Consider the following 21,196-nt stretch of genomic DNA (forward strand, 5'->3'; position numbering starts at 1 on the left):
GAAATTATTCACAAATTCAAAGTCCATTCTGGGCAAATTTAAAGGACAATCTATATGAATTAGGCGAAAAACAAAAGAGATGTAAGGCAGTAGTACAGACTATTGGTTTTGATGTGGTTACTTGAGGAATACAAGCTTTTTATGATTTTTCAACCCACTTTATCTCAGAAGCTTTTACAAAAAGTATTTGTTACTGTGTGATGCAAAAGGTACTTGGATAATGAAAATACAGATTTTAGCTTTTATAGTAGAATTAACCAAATAACCAGAGTTTAATACTTAGAGGAGAGCACACTTCCACACCAAATAATTATTTAAACTTACTGTAGTTTGAAATTATTACTCAATTTGCATTAATCAACGTTTCATTAGAATTGATATTATTAAGGGCATTAATATATATATATATATATAGGCAAGGGCTTTCACCAAATGCTAACAGTATTTTCCCATTCTATTGCACTGCAAAATTTTTCTACTGAATTAAAATCCAAAGTAATTTGGAAAGGAAATACCAGAACAAGATCAAATCTCTGTGTTTCACTACAGTAGATATGTAACTTAAAAAATTAAAGCTGCAAGTATTTTATTCTTTCAGCATTGCTATTCTTGCAGCATTTTTTGAGATGGCTGCTTATCATAGAGCATGATATTTTCTGATTTAGATCTTGTTTTAAAATAGCAGTCTTTGGTGAAACTTTACATTTTAAAACATTATGATCTCAGTATTTTTCACATTAAGAACTCTGGATGCTTAATACTTTGCTGTGTCATGGAGATGTTAATAGTTTTCTCATATGTGTAAAATGATTGAGTAATCCCAAAGGATTGGTGTTATCTGGTGCAGACTGCGCTGAAAGACCTCACAACACATTCTTGAAAGAGAAGTATGAGCCATTCCCTAACACTTTCCAGGCTCGTTTCCCAAATACTGGCAATAGGAAAAAATAAATATTTGCATTTTTGTTATACTTGGTTTTGTTACACATGCTGCCAGTGTCAGGAAATATACTGGCAGAATTATAGCCTTTAAGTTATCTTCATATAAAAAATGGTTGTTCAACAGCTTCCTTGAAAGAGACATTCCTTTCCCATTAGACTGACAAACTGTGCAGATATATGTCCACTTTGCTAAATTATATCAGGCCTTGGATTGCTTTGGGGACTGGATGGAACCTGCTGACACCACCCTCATTAAGGTAGTATGCATTCACTTCTTTGGCAGAAAAAATTCCAGTCCCAACTGCACATTTCAAGAGCTAAAGCAGTAATTCACACTGTAGACTGTTAAAACTAAATGTTCACCCCCTCTGAGAAGGGAACACAAAATAGCAGACAAATTGGTGAGATTGTATTTGGTAATGGAGAAACACCCTGAGAATATCTCTTCCCTTCACTACAAAGGGTGCATCTTATCCTATGCTGCAGTGAATTCTGAGAAGAATGGAAGACAGAGATGTCATCTGTCATCATATCATTGTACATATAGGTTTGTAGGCACAGTGGAGAATGAATATGATGATTAGCACAAGATTGAAAATATAGAAAACTCCTGGCCTTTCCAAACACAGTTGATGCTGATTAGAAGTCTTTCATCAAATAAGGGATGTGTTTTCATTATTCACTGTAAATTGACTATAGTAACAAGGCCTGTGATGTATAACTGATGGTCAAAATAATTATGAGGTATTTTATTTTATACACTAGCAAAATATTAATGGTGGTTTAGTCAGTACCTTTAAATAACTTTTTAATATTGTTATATTTAATAAAAATGTTATTTCTCTCAAAAATTTGACAAAAATTTTTAAAGTCATATAAAACACTAATGCAAACATATCATCATGTCTTCTAGGTTGTTCAACGAGAGGTGCTACTTCAATTTAAAAGACAAAAGGTATAATGATGTAAGATCGTGCATTCCCATTTTCATATCGAAATGCCTGTACAAGTACTTAAAATAATCTACCTTCAAAACATATACAACATATAATTGTACTAAATGATAAACCTGAAAATCTGTATTCTGGATTCACACAATATTCTTTTCAGAGTCATTACCTTTTTTTTTCCCTTTCAATTACTTTAGGATTTATTTGAAGAAAAATCCTGAAATGCACAAAACATCATCTGAATAAAATGGAGTCTTTAAGTGAAATACCAATGAGAGTAATTTCTGCTCTTGCATGACACTGCAATTTTCATGGGAAAATCTCCAGGAAGAATCGTTTTTGGGGTCCTTTCCTGAGAGAGAGGGAGGAAGAGCTTGTCTTCAGCTATAAAGTCTCACCTCAACTTCTCAGGACAGATCCTGGATTGGATGAGCTAGTGATCTGTCTGATAGCCTGGGATTCAGGAGACATGGGTTAATTTCTCTCATTCCACAAACCTTTATAGTGTCCATGAGGAGACTGCTTAGGTATGGCTATAGTTTGCAGTAGGAAGGTGAGCTGGAAGTCCCCGAGCTGCTCTAGAGGGGGTAGTGTGCAAACATGGCCCTGTTTATGTGGGGATGACTACTGGGATCCCAGAAGTGGCACAAGTGTCTCAGTGCAGCACGGCCTGGGGAGGAGAGCTGGGAGCTGCCCGTGCTTACACAACTCTGCAGCTTCTACTTCAGCCTTACATAAGTTATCTCTGGCCTGCAGTAAAGAAATACAAGAAACATCTGATCTCCCTGCTCTGTGCAGTCATGGAGACACTGATGTGAACCACCTCTCTGCACATTAATGTAAAGGACATCTCTCCAGATTCAGGTAACCATGCACATTGAAAGTGCTAATGGAAAGTGCTCAAATTTCTCTTCTTTTTTTTTCTTGCTGTGGTGTTTTTGTTGTTGTTGTTGTTGTTGTGCAATTTTAAAACTTGTTGATTAAGCCCAAATAGAACAGCTTTTGTATACCAAAAGTCCAGGCACTTTCTGAAAGCAAAAACCACTCCATAAATAAAATAGCAGGGAGTAAATTCTGCAAGGTCTGCCCCTGGCTTCTTTAGTGTTATTTTAACATCCATGTGGGAAAGTACTGTTAACCAGGGTAATGGTATGAGTTCATCCTTCAGTAAAGACAAAGATATTTCTGCAAACACCTTACATCTCAGTTGGATAAACTAGCAGCTAGCCCAATTTTACTCTGATGAGGCATGGGTCCTATTAGATGACAAGTTCTGCAGTAATGGTAGTCTCTCACGTTTCTTGTGAACTGTGTAGGATATATGGAGTTTTGGTCACTTTTCATAGCCTTACTATGCCATTCTCAGCCCAGAAGGTCAACTACCTCAGTTTTAATCTAATATCATGGCTATAAAATGCAGTTACATTTTATTTATGGATCAATCCCTGTAACTTTACGTAATGGAAGAAAATAATATTATTTCCATTTGACTGAGATTCTGTTGGTGTGTGCAGTGATTAAAATGACTTGCCCAAACAATACAAAGGCAAAGCTCCATCTATACACTGTCTCAGTCCATATCTTAACCTCAAGACAAATACAGAAACTGAATTTGAGTAAAATAAATTGTTCTGAACAGTATTAAAAAAGTTCTTTCATAATGTTTTATAAAATGCTTTTTCCAAACACACTATTTGTTTTTTTTTATTGCAAAACTCTCTCTGTAAGGACTCCTATTAAATACAATTAACTTCCCACATAATGTTTTCATAAGATATTCTTTACTCCAAACAAAGAGAACAGGTCACTGTATGACAATGCCTATTTGGTCACTTCACTTTTGATGTACTAAAACTTGCTGCTTCAGTTTATTTTATATTTCTTTCTTCCATTTAAAAATAAGGCAAGCATTTACTGTAACATTAAAAATACACCACTACATCTTTCTTTTTTTACCTGGCTAATCTCTTTAGATATCTGGCCTTTGAACAAGTCAAAATATATTGTCAATACATCTCATATCTAGTGTTTACATCCAATGGACTTGTTATGCTAGCTCATGTAATATCTACTTGAACTATAGAACATCTACAGAACTACATTCCCTCATGAGAGCAGAACAGAAGGTAGCATCCCATTTACCTAGCCACTGAAATATTCTGCTAAACTTGACTCTAATTCATGCAACAGCTACCTTATCTGTTGGGTTTTCTTGTTTGTTTTGGTTTGGGTTTTTTGGTTGGTTGGGGGGGTTTTTGGGTTTGTTTTTTTTTTTTTTTTTTTGTTTTGTTTTGTTTTGTTTTGAAGGAACTCACCCAGTTTTTTTGTGATGTACTGCACAAAGTTGTAGCCTGGTACAAAGGTATATGGAACCTGGCTTTATTTGACTCCAACTAAAAACTGACTGAGCTTTTCCTGACTGCTTGCTTTTTTATTAAAAAACACCCACTGAACAACAACCTATAAATAGATGTCTTAGGATGATATTTTAAACTTAAAAATAAATTGCAATTGCATCCAAATTAGTAAACAGATTTTTCTTCAGCATCCTAATATGAAAAGCAGATATCAACAATATCAAATATAAGAGCATTCACAAATTCATTGTACCAGAACTTCACTCAGTAAATGAACTGCTTATTTAAGAAAAACACATGTTTAATTGTGTGGCTTTAATTGTGTGTAGTTTTTCTGCTGATAGAAGAGTTGCATATGATAAAGAGAGAAGTTTAATTTTACAGAAAATTATTTCATTTTTTCAATGAAGGGCTCTTAAAAGCCCATAAACTCCATTCCACAGCATATACATTTTTAGAAGTATTAAGTGTGGTTGCCTTGAAATATTCACACTTGGATGTGTTCATTTGCATTATTACATTTAGAAGCCTTGGGGCTTTATCACTTCTTTTTCTTGAAATGGCACAGTAATAAGGAAAAGTGGTTATGCTTATCACCACCCATCAGTCAAACACCTTCTATATTAACAAAACATAATTTTTTCCACTCAATGAATGGGTGTGTGATGTTTCATACACATGTCAATATTAGTATTACTTTGCCTGGTGAAGAATCATTTTATTTAACAGGATGTATAACTGGAAATAAATGAGGAGAACTTCCCGTTTACACTTTAATGAGCAGGGACAATGCAGCATGTCAAAACCATGCATTCACTATAATTTAGAAGTAAAATTCATACAATTTTATACAAACAAAATACCACATTTTAAGTGACTTGAACCTCACAAAAAATCACTGCATAGTAAGACCTCTGTACATCTTTCCTGGACTAATGTTTAATATCCTAAGTATTCTTCTGAAGGAAATCTCAACAAAGAAGAAAATAAGCAGATCACCTGATGGTTTGATACTGAAAAGATAATCTATGTATCTATGACAGCCTCTTTCATTAGCTTTTGATCCTGTCAAACAATAAATATAACCTTTAACCTTGTATATGTAATGAATAAAACTTGAATCTACACTGTCTAATCAAATGAGAGGTCCAATATATCCCATTCCCACAGCACATTCCATGCCCATGAACCCTGGTTTTAAATCTAAAACTATATGTAAAAGTAAAAAAACCAAAAATCTTTCAGAACAGAAATTCCAAACACCTAAAAGAAAAAGGACAGAAGAATTTTCAGACTAATATTTAAACATAATTGTTCTGAGAGAACAAGTAACATCTGGATGTAAAAATACCACAATAAGGAGTAGCACATAAAGCCAGAATGAAATGGAATGGAAGGAAAGAACAAGCTACATGTTCAAGATGGCTTTGCACAAATGTAAATATTTAAGTTTGGAATAAATGCAAAAGTGCATGTTTTACTCCATTACTGACATCCTAAGCAAGACAAATACCTCTAATTTCATCTCCAAAAAACATATGAATTGCTTTTGATATGGATGTTCACTTAGGAGTTGTGATATCACAAAGGTGATGTACCATATTTTATACAGAAAGCCTGGAAGCCAAAATTTAAAAATTTGAAAAATTGTGTAGTCAATTATCAGAACTGACACTAGAGTATTATATGAACTTCAAGCAAGAATACACAAAATATTTTTTAAAAGCTAGAATTAGCTTTTATACCTATGTTTAACTACAAAAACTATTTTAAAACAAGAAAACAAAGCATGGTAGGTGACTTCTCTTTTAATTTCATTGGTTTTTTGGGCTTTTACCATATATGCAATAGTGTTAAAATTCTAAATAATTTCAAAAGACTGTTCGAGGATTATTAATTGCTAAATAGCAAGGACAGAGGCTTTGTGAAACTAAGGGCAAAATTTACAGAGAGACAGAAGGTCAGGAACTGACAAAGGAGATTTTATCCATCAACAGTTTAGCTGGAGGTTCTGATCTGCCATCAAATCTGCAGGAACATGTCTCCATTGCAGGGCAAAATCTGACAGAAGGAAGTGGCTCCTCATGGAAAGGATACTGAGTGGGCCTGCCTCAGAGGTCTGACTGAGTCTTGATAGCAAAACCTCCTTCAATACTAACAATAAATTACTAACTCCTGCTTTTAAGCACCAGGCTACCAGGATTCACCTCCATGAGAAAAAAAAGAAGGAACTCACAGATACAAAACAATATTGAAAATGAAAACAGAATTGAAAAGGTAATACCTCAGAGACATTTGAATTTTTAAGATTTTTACTGATAATGCAAAAATTGAAACAGGATGCAAGTAATGCTGAAAAGCCCAAGTCAGGCATTCCATACTAAACAGCCACTGCATTTTAAAATAAATCATTAACCTATTTTTCCTTTTAAAAGCATGGTTAAATGAAATCTATCAGATTTTTTCATAATGAATACTGCAAAAAATTGACAATTACAACCCTTTTATGCTGAGGTATTCCACAACATTTCATTACAGATTTCACCTGTGTTTTCTCAAACATCCATGAGATAAATGGAGCCCAGATATTGCCAGAAAGGAAAGGTCATTTTCCTTGACTAGTTCTGTGTAGGCTTTTCAGTGGTCAAAACCTTAGCTGTTCCAGAGGAAAACACCAATAGCTTTTGGTAAGTTTTCAAATTGGCAAGAAAAGGTGCACATTGCATGAATTATTGATGAAAAATAAATAGTCATGGACTTGATTTTACATTTCCTTTTGAGAACACTAATAACAGTACAGTGATACTTAATAAGCTATACATGCACTAATTCCATAATGAGTCTTTACTAACTCATGAGGAAAACACATCTATTCAGCTATCACACTACTTCCTGTAGCAATCACATATTTTAGTAGATTGCTGTAAAAGTTTGGATTGAACCAAACTAAATACCTAGTGAAGGACTCATGAGACACTGTCTAACCCTGTTGCACTCCACCACATGCAGTACTATTAATATGTCCAGAAAGTGAGTTTGAGAGATTTTGAAAAGTGTAAGCACCTTAATGAAAGGTTTATCTTTCTGAACAACTCTAAACCAGCACTACTTTTATACATGCTAGGGAACAAGCCAGTGTAAAATGATCACAGGTCTTTTTTTAAGTCATGTCTGTGGATCTTTTATTGTTCTTGGCACAGATTTCAATGGTGTTACGGAACTGAAAAACACATTTGTGAAACATACCTATAATACTGTGAAAGGTCAGAAGTTTTACATAACCTAACGGAAGTATCAAGCACTTTATTTCCTTTTGAGGCATACTGTGAATGTACTGTAAATTCTGGGTTTATTTGCTTATTTATTTTTTTATTTGTCTCAGAAAAAAAAAGGAGTGTAAGCTTACATGTCTCTATACACTATTATGAATTCAAGTCCTACTCAAATTATTTTGGATGTCTTACAAAAGCAGGCTTCCAGGAATGGTTACAACACATCTGGAGGTACTGCAAGCACACTCTTTCCAGCAGACATGAAACTGTCAAATATCCAGGGCAGGATGTCTCCATTGCTCCCCAGGATGTGTGCTTGCAGGGAGAGGAGGAGAGAAATCCAGACTTAAAGCATAAACCCCAGAAACACTCATGTCTGCCCAGCAGCAGAAGGGAATGCAGGGCCTGCAGCACAGGACTGCAGAATAGGCCTTGGGGGTCATTTTCTCGTCTCCAGCCTTGCTCCTAAAGGCAATGAGTGACAGCTTCCTGTGGTTTTGAGCCTCACTCAATTTGTACAAGCAACTTCCCCCTCTTGGCTGAGGAGCTGTGGTGAGGATGCAAGAAAGCTGGCACACCAGACAACAGAAACCTCACACTGAGGATGTTGCAGGGCTCTGCACTATCTTGCCACCTTCACTGACAAGAGAGTGCATGCATTTTCTTAGCTGATAGCAACAAGGAATGATATTTCCCACAGCTCAGTTTTGAGACCTCTTTTTTTTTTTTTTTCTTTATTTTAGCTGGCCAAAAGTAGAGCCTCTCCATATGCTATGCTTGGCCAGGACAGACCTTCTCTGCAGTCTGTTAACACAACCAGAGTACCAGAGCTGGGTATTGATGACAATGTGGTGCCATTAGAAAAAAAAAAAAAAAAAAAAAACCACTAGGAATTTCTTTTATTGTAAAGCACTAAGTGCTCAAATCAGCTTGGACAGAAAAAAAACCCAACAAATAACAATAAGGATCAGATATTCCAGGATCTAAAATACAAAATACCCCTTTACTAGCTATTGAATCAAAAGAAGATGCTGATATTATATTACTTATTCTAGTCACTGCAAAATAAAGTGAAGTATTAGTCCGAGCTTTTTATTTCCAAAGAATCAGGTTTTATAAACTGAGAGGCATAATGAGTGAGATCAAGTGGTCTGATGCACTCCTGTTCCATAAGTCAGAAGGTACAGAGGAATTGCAGATTTGGAACCAGATAAGTCAGGGACATGGAAGCAGCATAATATAGAGATTCAGTATAAAATAATTCTAAAATAGAAACATCTATTTCAGACTTTTATGAGTTTAAGATAAAGACCTTGCTTGACCAGACTATAAATATAAAACAAAATGCCTTTCTAAAAGGGCTGACTTACTGTTCTTCAACAAGAATGAAACATACCTTTGAAAGATCTCTGAAGTTGCCTGGAAGGGTCAGGTCTAACTCTTCAGACTCATAGTTTGTTAAAACCCATGGAAATACAGGGTATTGGTTCAGATCATTGTACGTTCGTCCTATTGAAAAAGAAAGTTTTAAGAATTAGGAAATAATGCCCACTTATCCAGCTAGAAAAGAAATGTAGTGGTTACATTTGTTGCATCACAGGTTCCCAGTTCCCACCACTTTGACAGAATCAGGTATACATCTTCTAGACAAAAGCAGCCATTTAGATGCACTTATCTTGAACCAGAAGTTAACACACAAATGGAAATAATATAAAAAGCACAGTATCTTTTAAGATCAACTAAAATGCACCATATGCCAATAAACATTTTCCTTTTTATTTCCATTAAGATATTTTTATGTCATGAATGTAGAAATTCAAAAGAACTAGACTATTACATTCCTAGCAACTTCAAGAAGTATCATAGCTCATAGCTGGCAAAGATAAAATGAGACTCCAAACAACAAGGGGGTAAATTTGAGGTTTGCAAATCTATCCTAGATAGTCCATGTTAATCCATCATTCCCTATGGTTCTTCACTGAAGAAATGGTGAGGTTCCATGGCAACTGTGGAATCAAAGTGATCAAAGTCATGTTTGCTGTAACACTATTTTTTAATCACTTTGAGAATTAAAAACAGTTCTCTCATATAAAAGACAGAGCTGAGTACCCCAGGCCACTCTCTTCAATCATGAAAGAAAGACTGCTGTCATCCCAGCAGCTCAAATGTGCAAAAACCATCTATAGATACTACTTCAAAAGAACAATCTTCAACTACAATGAACTGAAAATTATTAATTTATCACAAAGAAAAGTGTGTAAGGGAAAGGCTGTTATTTTTGTATTCTCTGGTATTTAGTAGAATCTAACATTTCAGTGATAAGAAAAATGAAATTTCTCAGTACAGAACTGTCCATCCTGTTGCTATAGTGAGAAGCACATGATATGCAACATGAGTCTTAAAAAACAAAATCAGGTCATAAATATATGTGTGTGTGTATTTATATAATATAATTAGCAGACTGAAATAATCCAGGTTAACAATTCCCAGTCCTGCAGCAGATTTACAGCCCTGTCTCACTAACTGCTTCCTTCCAGATTCTGGACAGATTCCTGGGGTACAAAACCCAGCACAGGAAAACACAGGCTTCCTTGTTCTGAGAGCAGTTGCAATTCTCCACAAAAAATCAGTTCTGCCTTAATGAAATGTGAAACTTTCACTGCTCTACATGCAGTAGTATTTTTTCAACAGAAGTTGATGAACAAAAAGTGTGGTTTTATTTTGTACATAGTTTCACTGAATACAGGAGAAGTGCATATTCTTAATAATTGTGCGTCTTCATTTTTACACTCTGAAAACATAGATGTTCACAATTAAGGTGCAAATATAACTTCATCATATAAGCAATTACAGCACTGTGTGCTGCATACACAAATAAAGATGGATAGAAACAAAACCACTTCTTTAATATCAACAATGAATGAACAAATGAACTAATGAATGAATGCAAAACAACTCTTGGACAGAAAAAGAATGTGTCAAACAACTGTATCAAGAAATATACCAGAATTTATCCTTGTAAGAGAGGAAAAAGAAAGGTATGCTCTGCTACACTTTTGGAAGAGGCCTCTATATTTTTTGAAGGAAGACAAATTTGCCTCATTGTCTACATCCTTCAAATCAGAATATTGTTTTCTTCTTTGGCAAGGGTTTAATTGCATATGACTTGTAAAGTTTCTTGAGATTATCAAATTTAGGGTCCTTTAAAATAAGACCTCTATAAAACTACCACTTCATAAAATAAATTATTTTGTCACCATCAGAATCTTTAATTAAGTTAATAGAAGAGCATGCAAAAGCTTTCACAATAGAAAGACATTTGTGTTTATGCAGAGAGCAGACTAAAAGAACTTTGAGATCCAGGAAGAGAATGACTGAGAGGACTGTAGTCTATTACAAAGCATAAGCAAAAATGAAGATTCAAAATTTGCATGGAAAAGAGCTCACAGTAATAAACATCTTCAATTGTAATAATTTTATGGAAGTATTTAAAAAGCTAGAACATTCTTTTGCAAAATTTTGAAAGGAAATGGAGGGTCATACAAAATTATGTTTTATGTTGAAATTGAGATTTTTTTCGTATTGTGATTTCATTTAATTTTGATACTTATTCATTTCATATCAATTCAATTTCAATATTCAGTCAACAAGATTCTGACTGTTTGTTCCCATTCCATATGGGAAAGTCATAATTGTGTGAATAAGGCAAGGAAAAAGCAATCCTGAGCCTTGCTGGCTCTTTTGCTTACTTATAGTATAGAGGGGTTACTTGTAGCATAGACAATTGAAGAAATTTTCATGTGACATTAGCTCCTTGTCAGAACACTGCAGTAACTCCTCTGTGCAGTTTTTTACCCCACAGTGAGAAATAATTTGAAGCAGCTTCTCTCTCAGCTTAGGTAGGATAAGTTGCAAATAATAAAGCCTTCAAGATTATGTATTTGGTAAATATAAGTCTTGTGAAAAAACCTAACATATTCTCTTCTCTCCTACTTCAATTTTTATAAAACATGTTTTATTTATGAACATAATAACTACTAAGAATACCTCTTAATTTGTTCAATAAAAAAGTTAGTGATGTATTTTTTTCAACTCAACAATTTCCTCCTTAATATCAACAAATAAAACTAACTCCAGAAGATGAACCTAATTTAAATTGTGAAAGGAGACCAAACCTACAAGGTAAGACCACACATCTGTACTTATCTGAGCAGAGGACAGCGGTCTAGGCCTATAATGGGATTACAAATCCCTAATTCTAAACATGCATAAATATTAGTGGCTTCACTTTATTAGAAATGCTGTCTTGATCTGTTCTGGCTTCACAATTGATTATTTTCAGAGTAAAGTCAGCAGATGAATATAGTTAGCCATCTCATCAATTGTGTGGTGCTTCCAACAAGAATTATTTGGCCCTTTCTTTAGCTAAATAAATATAGAACATAAACCTGTATGACTATTGGTAGTCCCTACACCTTTTCAGAGCCTTCAGATTTCCCCTCAAGTAGGCTTACAGAGATTAATATTAAAGGCTGAATATTAAATATCGCAAGCCCTGTGACACTAATCTACTTGAACAATAAAAATGAGGCATAGTAAATGAGATCTCAGAAATGCTGGATATGTTTCTTCATTAAAAAAAAAAAACTTTTTAATTAAACCATCCAATTTAATGTTTTTATATGGCACTTTAGTTTCTAAGGTAAAGTGAGCTAGAGACAGCTGACAAAGAAATTATAACTGCAATTCCTTGGTGAAAATGTTAATGACAGCAAAATATTGTTTAATTAGATGATTGCAGCATCTGGATTAACACTCTTTAAGAGCGATGTTCCTGTGCTTGTCTGCTTCTTCACACTTTACAGACATTTTGTCATCTCTAGGTCATTAGGAAAGAATTTTTAATGATTTTTCTAGAAGTAAGTAGTTCGAGTTACATCTAATTAGATGACAATAATAAGCCCAACACATGCAGTAGCTAAATATATACATAATTAACCAGTGAGGGCTTGTACATCACAGAGTAAAAAAGTGGAAAATGCTAAACAGGCAAAAAAAAAAAAAAAAAAAAAAAAAAAAAAAAAAAAAAAAAAAAAAAGTGAAGGGGAAGAAGATCATCTGAATTTATTACCTAAATGAGGATGTCATTTTTTTCCATAAACTTTTAAAATAATCCCTTTTCACTAGAAGAAATTACTCACAAAAATTATGGATGCAATTACTCTTTATTTCTATTAAAAGCAGTGGCATGTGGGATTTAAAAGAATTAAAAGTCAAATAAATACAAATGCAAGCACACGTTTAATGTACTGCAATTTGAAATCAAACAGCAGAAATTAGTTAAATACTGAGAAATAGGTTTGAAATCTAGACTTCTATCTAAAACAGTGAGCACTGCAATGATATGAAAAAAAAACTTCTTGTTTTTATCACTCCTCTTGATACCTTTTGCTGCAGTGGGATTACTTTTAAGCACTCTTTTTAATAATCTTTTTACTGAGAATAGTAAGAATTACTTGTTTCCTATATCACAGAGAGGGTTCAGTTGACATATATGCTGGTCCCATGCAGAAAGGACAATTAGCATAATCACAGCAAAAACAAAAGGATCCCTGAGAATGAAGCAGGTAGAGGGAGGAGGGGGGAGGTGACCAGGAAGGCTTATGTCTACACAGCCAGGACAAAAACCAGGGCCATGGAGAGTATAACACTGAGACTGATTGATAAGTAGCAGAGTGCAGGGTTTACCTTTGGGAGGAAAGCCCAGAGCTGTAAACATGATGAAATATGCTCGAGCCAGAAAAGAGGGCAAGAAAGAGGTGAAGAACTTGGAAACAGAAGAAGGAGGTGAGAAAATAGCTGACTAGAGGACCAGAGAAACAGGTTGATACAAGGCTTTAGAGAATTTTGAAGATGGAGAGAGATTTCGAACTGAAATTGCAATGAGACATCAGGCCAATGCAAGTGCCTGCAATCACACATAGGATTGGATATTGATATTGAAAATTATCAAGAGAGATCTTTGGGAGCTGAAGTAGAAAGTTATTAAGCATATGTGATCTGTGAGCACAGATCACAGCAGAAACAATTAATCTAAACATGAAGCATGGCAATGTTTATAGGGGGTAATAGGATGATGTAAGAATTAAAGAAAATGCCATGGAATGACGGATATTTTTCAGGAGGACGCTTCAAATATTAAGGCCCTATAGAACAGCCAGGGGCCATGCTTCTCAGGACAGACATACCAGCAAACCAGGGAGAGATTTAAGATGCGATTAATTTATTTATTTCAGCAGTTCTGTTGTACAGAGACAAACCAGCCTGTGTAATTAACAGTATTAATAAACAGGCAAAGGACTTCTTGTGGGAAAGGACCCAGCTGCGTGATGTCACAATGAGAGAAATAAGCTGGTGTCAGAACCCTCACTTCTGAACGTCACTCTTCCAAGGCTACTGCTTCTTGTGTAATTTCAGAGGAGGATAACAAAGAAACATAAGAGATTTCTTACTCTTTTGTAAAGGGCTAGAGACTAATTAAGCACCACTGGAAGAAAAGAAAAGGAAGCTACAAAGAATGGGCAAAAGATGCACTAAACCACTTTGTTAGTGGACCTCTATTTGGATGAGAAGAAAAAACAGTGAAGTGACCTTACTTATCACCCACTTACCAGCAGATAATCCACAATTCTTAAGTGTCAAACCTCCATGTTTCTGACTAAGCTACAGCTCAGATTTGCTGAATAAGCCAATAGGAGCTTAATGGCAACATGAATAAAAAAAAGAGGATAGATATATTTCTTAATAGCTGAAAACAATAATACCATTAGAGAATAAGATGCTGCTTAAATAAACAGTTATATACTAAAACTAGATCATTGCTGCTACACTAACAATTACTGGCAGAGAAGTTGTAACTTATAAGGTGATATTTCTTATGGAATCTCATTATAAAAGAATATAATTAGGACTGTAATTGGAAATTGGATTTCCAAGAAGAAAGAAAAGAAAATACATCTTTACTTAGGAAAGGAGGTCACAAGTATATTCAGTACTCTATTTTTGTGTACAAAATAGAAAATCCTGTACTTTCTTCTGACTGTTGAGGGTCCTGTCTACAGTACATAAAAGATTTTGTGTCTGTTTAATACAGCTGTACTTGGGCAGTTATCAAAACCAGAGCAACAAGTAGTAGAGGTTCTTCGCTCCAGCATTGTATTTCTGGTACAGTTATTAACTTTGCTAGTGCTTCATCAGAAAACACCTATCTGTTGTGAGGGAAATATTTTTGAGTAACACCTTTCAAAAAGATTTACAGAAATGCAGGCACAGCTGTAAAAGCAGTGGTGTCACTCAGGCTGCCTCACAGCTCTCGATCCTGAGGTTTTTCAGATTTCAGACCCTGGAGGTACAAGGCCATGCAGTGGTGGAGTCAGGATCAGCTTGGGGACGTGAGAACTTCTAGACTTTCTAACATATATTTCTTTTTTGAAGCTTTGTCCCCCATGACCAAACTTCGAGCTCATGTGCACTCTATTGTGGGTGGGTTTCTGCCTTGCCAGGAACTTTATGAGGAGATTCTTAGCAAATACCCCCAAGCACTTAATGAGTTTTTGGAACTGAGCTTTCTAGATGAAGTGCAGACTTCATTAAAACTACAAAACCTGGTTGATCTTCCAAAAAATAACTTCAGGGGATTTTTTGCTTCTGTCAAAAACTTGGAAAACTTTGGTTTTTGTTCCAAACTAGAATAAAGAGCTTATTGTCATGTATGGAATTGCCTGTTGGGTTTCAGTCAGCTTTCATTCTCTGATGTTATTCTCAGAAAAGGTTTTGTGTGTGTCATTGGCAAGTTCAGCTACCAAGGATAAATTTTATTCTAATTTTTTTTTTAAAAAATCACATACTGTTGAAAGATTTTATGAGATGGTAGAAAATTCTGTGAAATGAGCAAGGCATCCAATGCAAGTAATCAATGAGATTACATGAACAAATGAGGTTTATCTGTAAGACACTGATAGCAATAAATCTGCTAGAAATTAAATGCCTTGAGTCAGAGAGAGACACTCCTAGGGATAGTGACCAAACAGTTTTTTCAAATAGGACAGAAATTCATGGACACACACCAAAAATAACAAATAGTCAGTAATCCTTCAAACCTTGGTCATAGCAGGTGGAACCTGGAATGCCAATATCAAGGTATCCTATTATAAGGCAGTTGAGTGGCACTAAATGACCGTAAGAGAATCCTGTCGCGTGCAATCACCCCAAGTGTTCGGCAATTAAGCCTGCAGAGCAGTACTAGTATCAAACAACAGATCAAAAAATATTTTTTTGAGACCTCTGAGATACTCTGAGGGAATCTGTTCAGGCTGAAGCTTGTTAACTGATAGATATTTCAGTGTAAGTGTTACTGCGATTTCTAAATCACTTCAGACATAATGCTGTCTTCCAGGTTTGAATGCTTTGGTGAGGTACCAAAAAAATAATGACCTTGGAGTTTTAAACTGATTAAAAATTAAAAAAAAAAAAAGGCTTATCTCTTGTCTACTCTCCTTTAAAGAGCTTAAATTCACTGCTTACAGAAGAAATGAATACATAAAAAGGAAATTACCAGCGAAGGACAGTTCTGTTGGTAATGTATTGGGCAAGGACTGAGGGGACCTAGGCTAACTTCCCAGTTCTCCAGTAAATCCTCCAAGTTCAGGTGATGCAGCCAGGGAGCCAGCAAGGGTCCACCTGCATTTCCTCATCACTAGAAGGGCAGCGGATGCGTGAGAGGCACGGAGCAGCTGGAGAGAGGCCAGTGTCCAGAAGCAGGATAGAGGCATTCTGGCACTGCACCAGAGGCAATAAACACCCAGCAGGGCTCTTTCCTCCAGCAGAGATCTGCAGGACTGCAGCTAAAATGCTTGGGAACCAAGCTGGTAACTTGCACTGGACTTCACCATATGGACTTTCCAGCCCAGATCTCCGGTAGTTTCAGGGATTCTGCTTTTTGCTCCACTGCACAAGGTAAACATGCCCTCAGATTTCCAACTGTTCAGTGGTAACACTTCTGTATCACACTGGGATAAGTTGATGACACATTTATTAACATCCATAAGACTCGATGCATGGACGATGACTATCATCTAAGCACAGAGGCCAAAGCCTGAGGGTTCAAAGCAAGAGAGTTTGACAGCTCCTGAATTCTGCCACTGCCCTACTGGGAAGAAGGCAGCAACTGTCCCCAGACTGGTCAGCATAACGAGTGCTACCTTTGGGCTTCACACTTACATGTGTCTTACGTCTGGCCTGAGGATAACCTCAAGCACAAAAGTCAGGACCAAGTAAAGATGAGAGTTGTACCACTGGAGTACAAAGTGATGTCTGGTGGAATTTAATTTGGGTTTCAAATTAAAGCTCACTGAAGTGAAATGTCTGTATGAGGCTCTCCACAGGCAGGTTCATAAGCAGCATGTGTGCTACAGGCAGGAATCATAATAGCAGACAACCTCCTGGAAATCTCTGTATATGGTGTAGAAAACTGCTGCTTTTTACATTTAAAATTAACACTGGAGTTAACACATGGAAAAGGGAAAGGTGAAAGGAATAATATCTTCCTGAATGTTTAATTAATGACAATTGCCAGAAAAGCTCTTCTTTTGCCAGTAACAAATGGATGTCTATGGCAGTTATTTCTCATTTTAAATACCTAATCTGATATTATATTTCATCTCAAAGAACTAAATGAGAAAAGATGCTGTAATCTAATCATACCACAATCCAGGTGACATCTGTACTAGGCAGAATACTGTTGTTATTCTGCTGTCTAGTTGCTGTTGCTGAGAATGATGAAGTAGCGAAATTACATTTTCCCATTATTATTTCCAGACACTCTCTGGCAATGGTTTGTTGACTCTAATAAAGCTTCAGACAAAGCTGTCAGCAGAGGAAATGGCAGAAGGAGAGAAAGGAACAGCCTTCATAGCAATACATGAATCTAAGTCTCCGTGATAGGTTGTGCATTTTCTGATAAAATGTAATGTGTGTGTGTTTCAGAATATATCACAAAGCTGCAGCCGAATTCTAGCGGGATAAATGTATTCTATCAAGTCACGTTGCTTAAGATTTTGACAAACATAAACATATTACGAGGGATTAAAGAGCCAGGAGCCTTACCTGCTATAGTATTGAGGAACATCAAGTATTCAAAGTTGGATATCTCCCGTCTCTGCCAGCGCTGAGTCATGTTGGAAGATTTATAAAGTTGTCGTGGTGTGGCCAGAGAGATTCTCCTAGGAAATGCATTTAAAAAATGATTTTTTAAGAGTCTCATTAAAAGTTAAGGTGTAGGGCAACATTTTTAGTGTGATTAATTACAGATTGTCTCAGAGGCTTTTTTATTTCATTTAATGAAGTCAAGAAGACACTATTACCCTTACTTCAGAAATGTCTAAAATTAGGAACTATATTTTATTTTATCTCTACTACAGCATTGCAATAAATCAGAATATTATATTTTGTGGTTTATTTTATTCTGAATCTGGATAAAAGACTGGGATTAAAAGAAACCGCAGACCTTCTGGTGCCAGGCTTGTTCAGAAGGAATAAAAGAGGAATACCATTTCCCTGTTTCAAAAGGATATATTGAGATAAATTCATTAATGCGAGTGAGTGATAGATTAAAGTGACATACGCTTCCATCACACAGGTTGACTATATTTATTACACAATTTGTGCACCTCCTCTATGGTCAACTACCCACGATTCTTTCCTATATCCCAGTAAGCTTGAAGATTTCTATTGACAGCCTGGTTTCTGAAAGAAACAAATTTTACTCAGTTATCTGCCCACATGTTCATCTGCCTGTCTCTTCATAATGACTTCTAAATTGAATTTCAGTCACATTTGGAAGAGGAGCAGGAATGTCTATGATACTAATTTTCCATACATTTTTTGAAACTTACATGGCTGGATAAGGGAGAAAGAATCAAACTACATGCCAAGGAAGAGAAAAGCAGAAAACCTGAACTCTTCTATATTCAATTTGACAATATCACAATAAATAAATACCATGCAGCAAGTCTTAAATTAACCATTGTATATACTGTCCCTGGTTGGTAAAATATAGGGGACTAGAGTCCGTCTAGACTAATGCATTAAATAAAAAAATCTGCAACAGGCAGAAGCAGTTTCATTGTTCAAAACTCATTTCTAGAAAAAGTAGTTCCTGCCTAAAAAAGGGAGAAAGACAAGGAAATCTTTTAAAGAAAATAAATTCATCTCCTCAGATACCTTTTTAAAAAGAAATTTACATCTTAGAAATGGGTAAAAATAGAGAAATGTTTATACCTGTTAAGAACATCAACAATAAAAAAAGACAATTCCTAATGGGTAGTCTGAATTCAGTGAATTTGAAGAATGTATGGAGTAGTATTTACACAGCTTATCAAGACTAAATAGGGCCACCCAATGCTTCAGCTTTCAGTTGCACCCTGGGCACACTGTGTGTTATTTCAAGACTCTAGAAGTTGACTATCTTCTTAAAACTTAGTCATATACAAGGTGTCAAACTGGGCAGTGTTTACAAAAATGTGAACCATCTACTTCTAAAGATACGTGCACATTCTCCTGGAGATGCATTAAACTCTTTTTCCAGAGAAAGGATGAGTGAGTATCGGCATGTGACTGGACTATATTACAGTTATTACAATTATTTGTCTAAATTGCCAGTGTGTAAGCTGTCAATGTCTGCCATATTTCAGCTTCCAAAATTGGGCATGCAAAAATGACCATGCAAGTGTATTTACCCAAATAACAGTATGTTAGGTCTTGCCAGCTTGGCTAGCCTTATTTTACAGTAGACTATAGGATATCAAAGGTAAATACACTTTAGCAGTACACAGGAGACAATGCAAAATATTTTAAAGTTGTTTCTATAATGCTTATGAAACAATGTATCTAAAGAAATATCCAAATCTAATAATATTTAATATTGCATTTCATGGAATAACAACTATTTTTACAGCACAACTCTCAAAGACGTGTATTTTCCAGTAAATTCTGACTAATGCTACATACAAATTAATGAACACAGAAAATAAAAATACTAAGGAGATCATTAAATTTACAAAGCATTTATGTCACAGACTTTCTGCTCCTCCCATGACAAAACAACATTTATGTATCAGCTTAGTAGCTGCTTTCAGACTTTATTCACAATCTCCTAGAGAGTCTCAAAAATCTATAAACTGTCAAGTGCTGGACTTTGCATTTGAATGCCTGATTTGAGTGAACTCTACAGAAAATCAAAATATACTAAAAACATCCTTATTTACTCCATACTTACCGTGTTTGAAAGATTCACTTTTTTTTTAAGCAGAGACTGGAAGAAATTATGCGCAATAAATTGGTTCCACACCTGCTTGTTTCAGCTAACACAGGAAGACCCACTGTTTTCTGTTTTGCTAAAACCACCCAACTTTGATCAAACCATTCCTTTCTTCAATATGCCATCAGCAATATGAAGATGCACAAATAAATGTGCTTCCTTTGCTTCTAGAGAACCACGAAATATCTACTCAAATGGGAACTGCAAAAGACTCTGATGTACAACAAAATGATCCAGTTTTTCAATTTTTATACATTTAAATTTATTTAGAAAATAATTTGGGCCATTTTGGTGAAGGAAGGGATGTTATATATTCCATATGTGGACTATGACACACCCCCTTTCACAGTCACTTTTAATTAATGCAATCTCATACAAAAAAGATTTAAGTATCTTGCACTTGCATGATGTTATGGATTGTGTTGCTCCTGTTCAGAGAAAAAAAAATAAAGACTTGGGAAAGCAATTTCCCAAGGAAAGGCAAAAAACTTACCAACATTCATTTTAATCAAAGTTCTAAGAAGGGTTTTATACTTTGATGGCATAAAGTATATCTTAGTTGTTCTATCTCTCTCCCTTCACAAAACTCAACCTCTGCAATCAGTCGTATTGAGACCTGGAAATCCATCACTAAGCTGCTGACATGGCAGAGCTGAGCTGATGTTGAATATAGTTACTGTAACAACCAAAATACATTTTTTTCAGAAAAAAAAAATTTCTTGGTTTTATTAACTGAAGCCATTGTTTTCTCTAATGCATTAACAGCTCACAGAATTTCGGGGGAAGGTGTCAGTATCTTTAGTCGTGGAGACACTGTATCTTTTACCAGTTCTTTTATCTCTGTAGGCTACAAAACCATCAGGCAGCTCACAGTTGATTTCTGAGTTGTGATGTTGCCCTCAATAAAAAGACATCAGTAAATAACAACTGAGTGGTTAGAACCATAAATAGTCTGATAATACCATGCCAAAAAAGTGGATATTACTCTACCTATGTAGAATCATATGGAGCTGCAGAAGTTAAAGGACACAGCATTGTTTGCCCAGTTGTATCATTTGGCAAGGTCATAAGGAAACTACAATCAATGTAACCTGTTTCAGGAACAGTGAAAATGCATTTATCAAAGACAGACTAATTTGATTACCAAATCAGACTGAAGTCTTCAACATGTGACTGATTTTAAGGATGTAATTACTTCTTTGTAACATTAAGCACAGGCTTGAACTCTGTTGAATCAAAGCATTAAACAAGCTGCTTGGAAAGGCAGCAGAGGCAAACTGAAGACTCTGCTGTGCTCTG

General features: G+C 35.5%; 1 protein-coding gene across 4 annotated transcripts in view; it reads right to left on the minus strand.

Annotated features, from left to right (window-relative positions):
- Nucleotides 1–21,196, minus strand: part of NBEA (neurobeachin) — a 448,146-nt gene that overhangs the window by 73,766 nt on the left and 353,184 nt on the right. For all 4 annotated transcript variants that reach the window (XM_041487283.1, XM_041487285.1, XM_041487282.1 and 1 more), the window contains 2 exons: nucleotides 17,686–17,801; nucleotides 8,918–9,030 (listed from right to left, as the gene is read on the minus strand). In XM_041487283.1, the coding sequence (XP_041343217.1) occupies nucleotides 8,918–9,030; nucleotides 17,686–17,801 (229 nt within the window). The remainder of the gene's footprint in view (nucleotides 1–8,917; nucleotides 9,031–17,685; nucleotides 17,802–21,196) is intronic.

Source organism: Pyrgilauda ruficollis, unplaced genomic scaffold (genome assembly GCF_017590135.1).
Source record: "Pyrgilauda ruficollis isolate IOZ18807 unplaced genomic scaffold, ASM1759013v1 scaffold8, whole genome shotgun sequence".
Classification (NCBI taxonomy): Eukaryota; Metazoa; Chordata; class Aves; order Passeriformes; family Passeridae; genus Pyrgilauda; species Pyrgilauda ruficollis.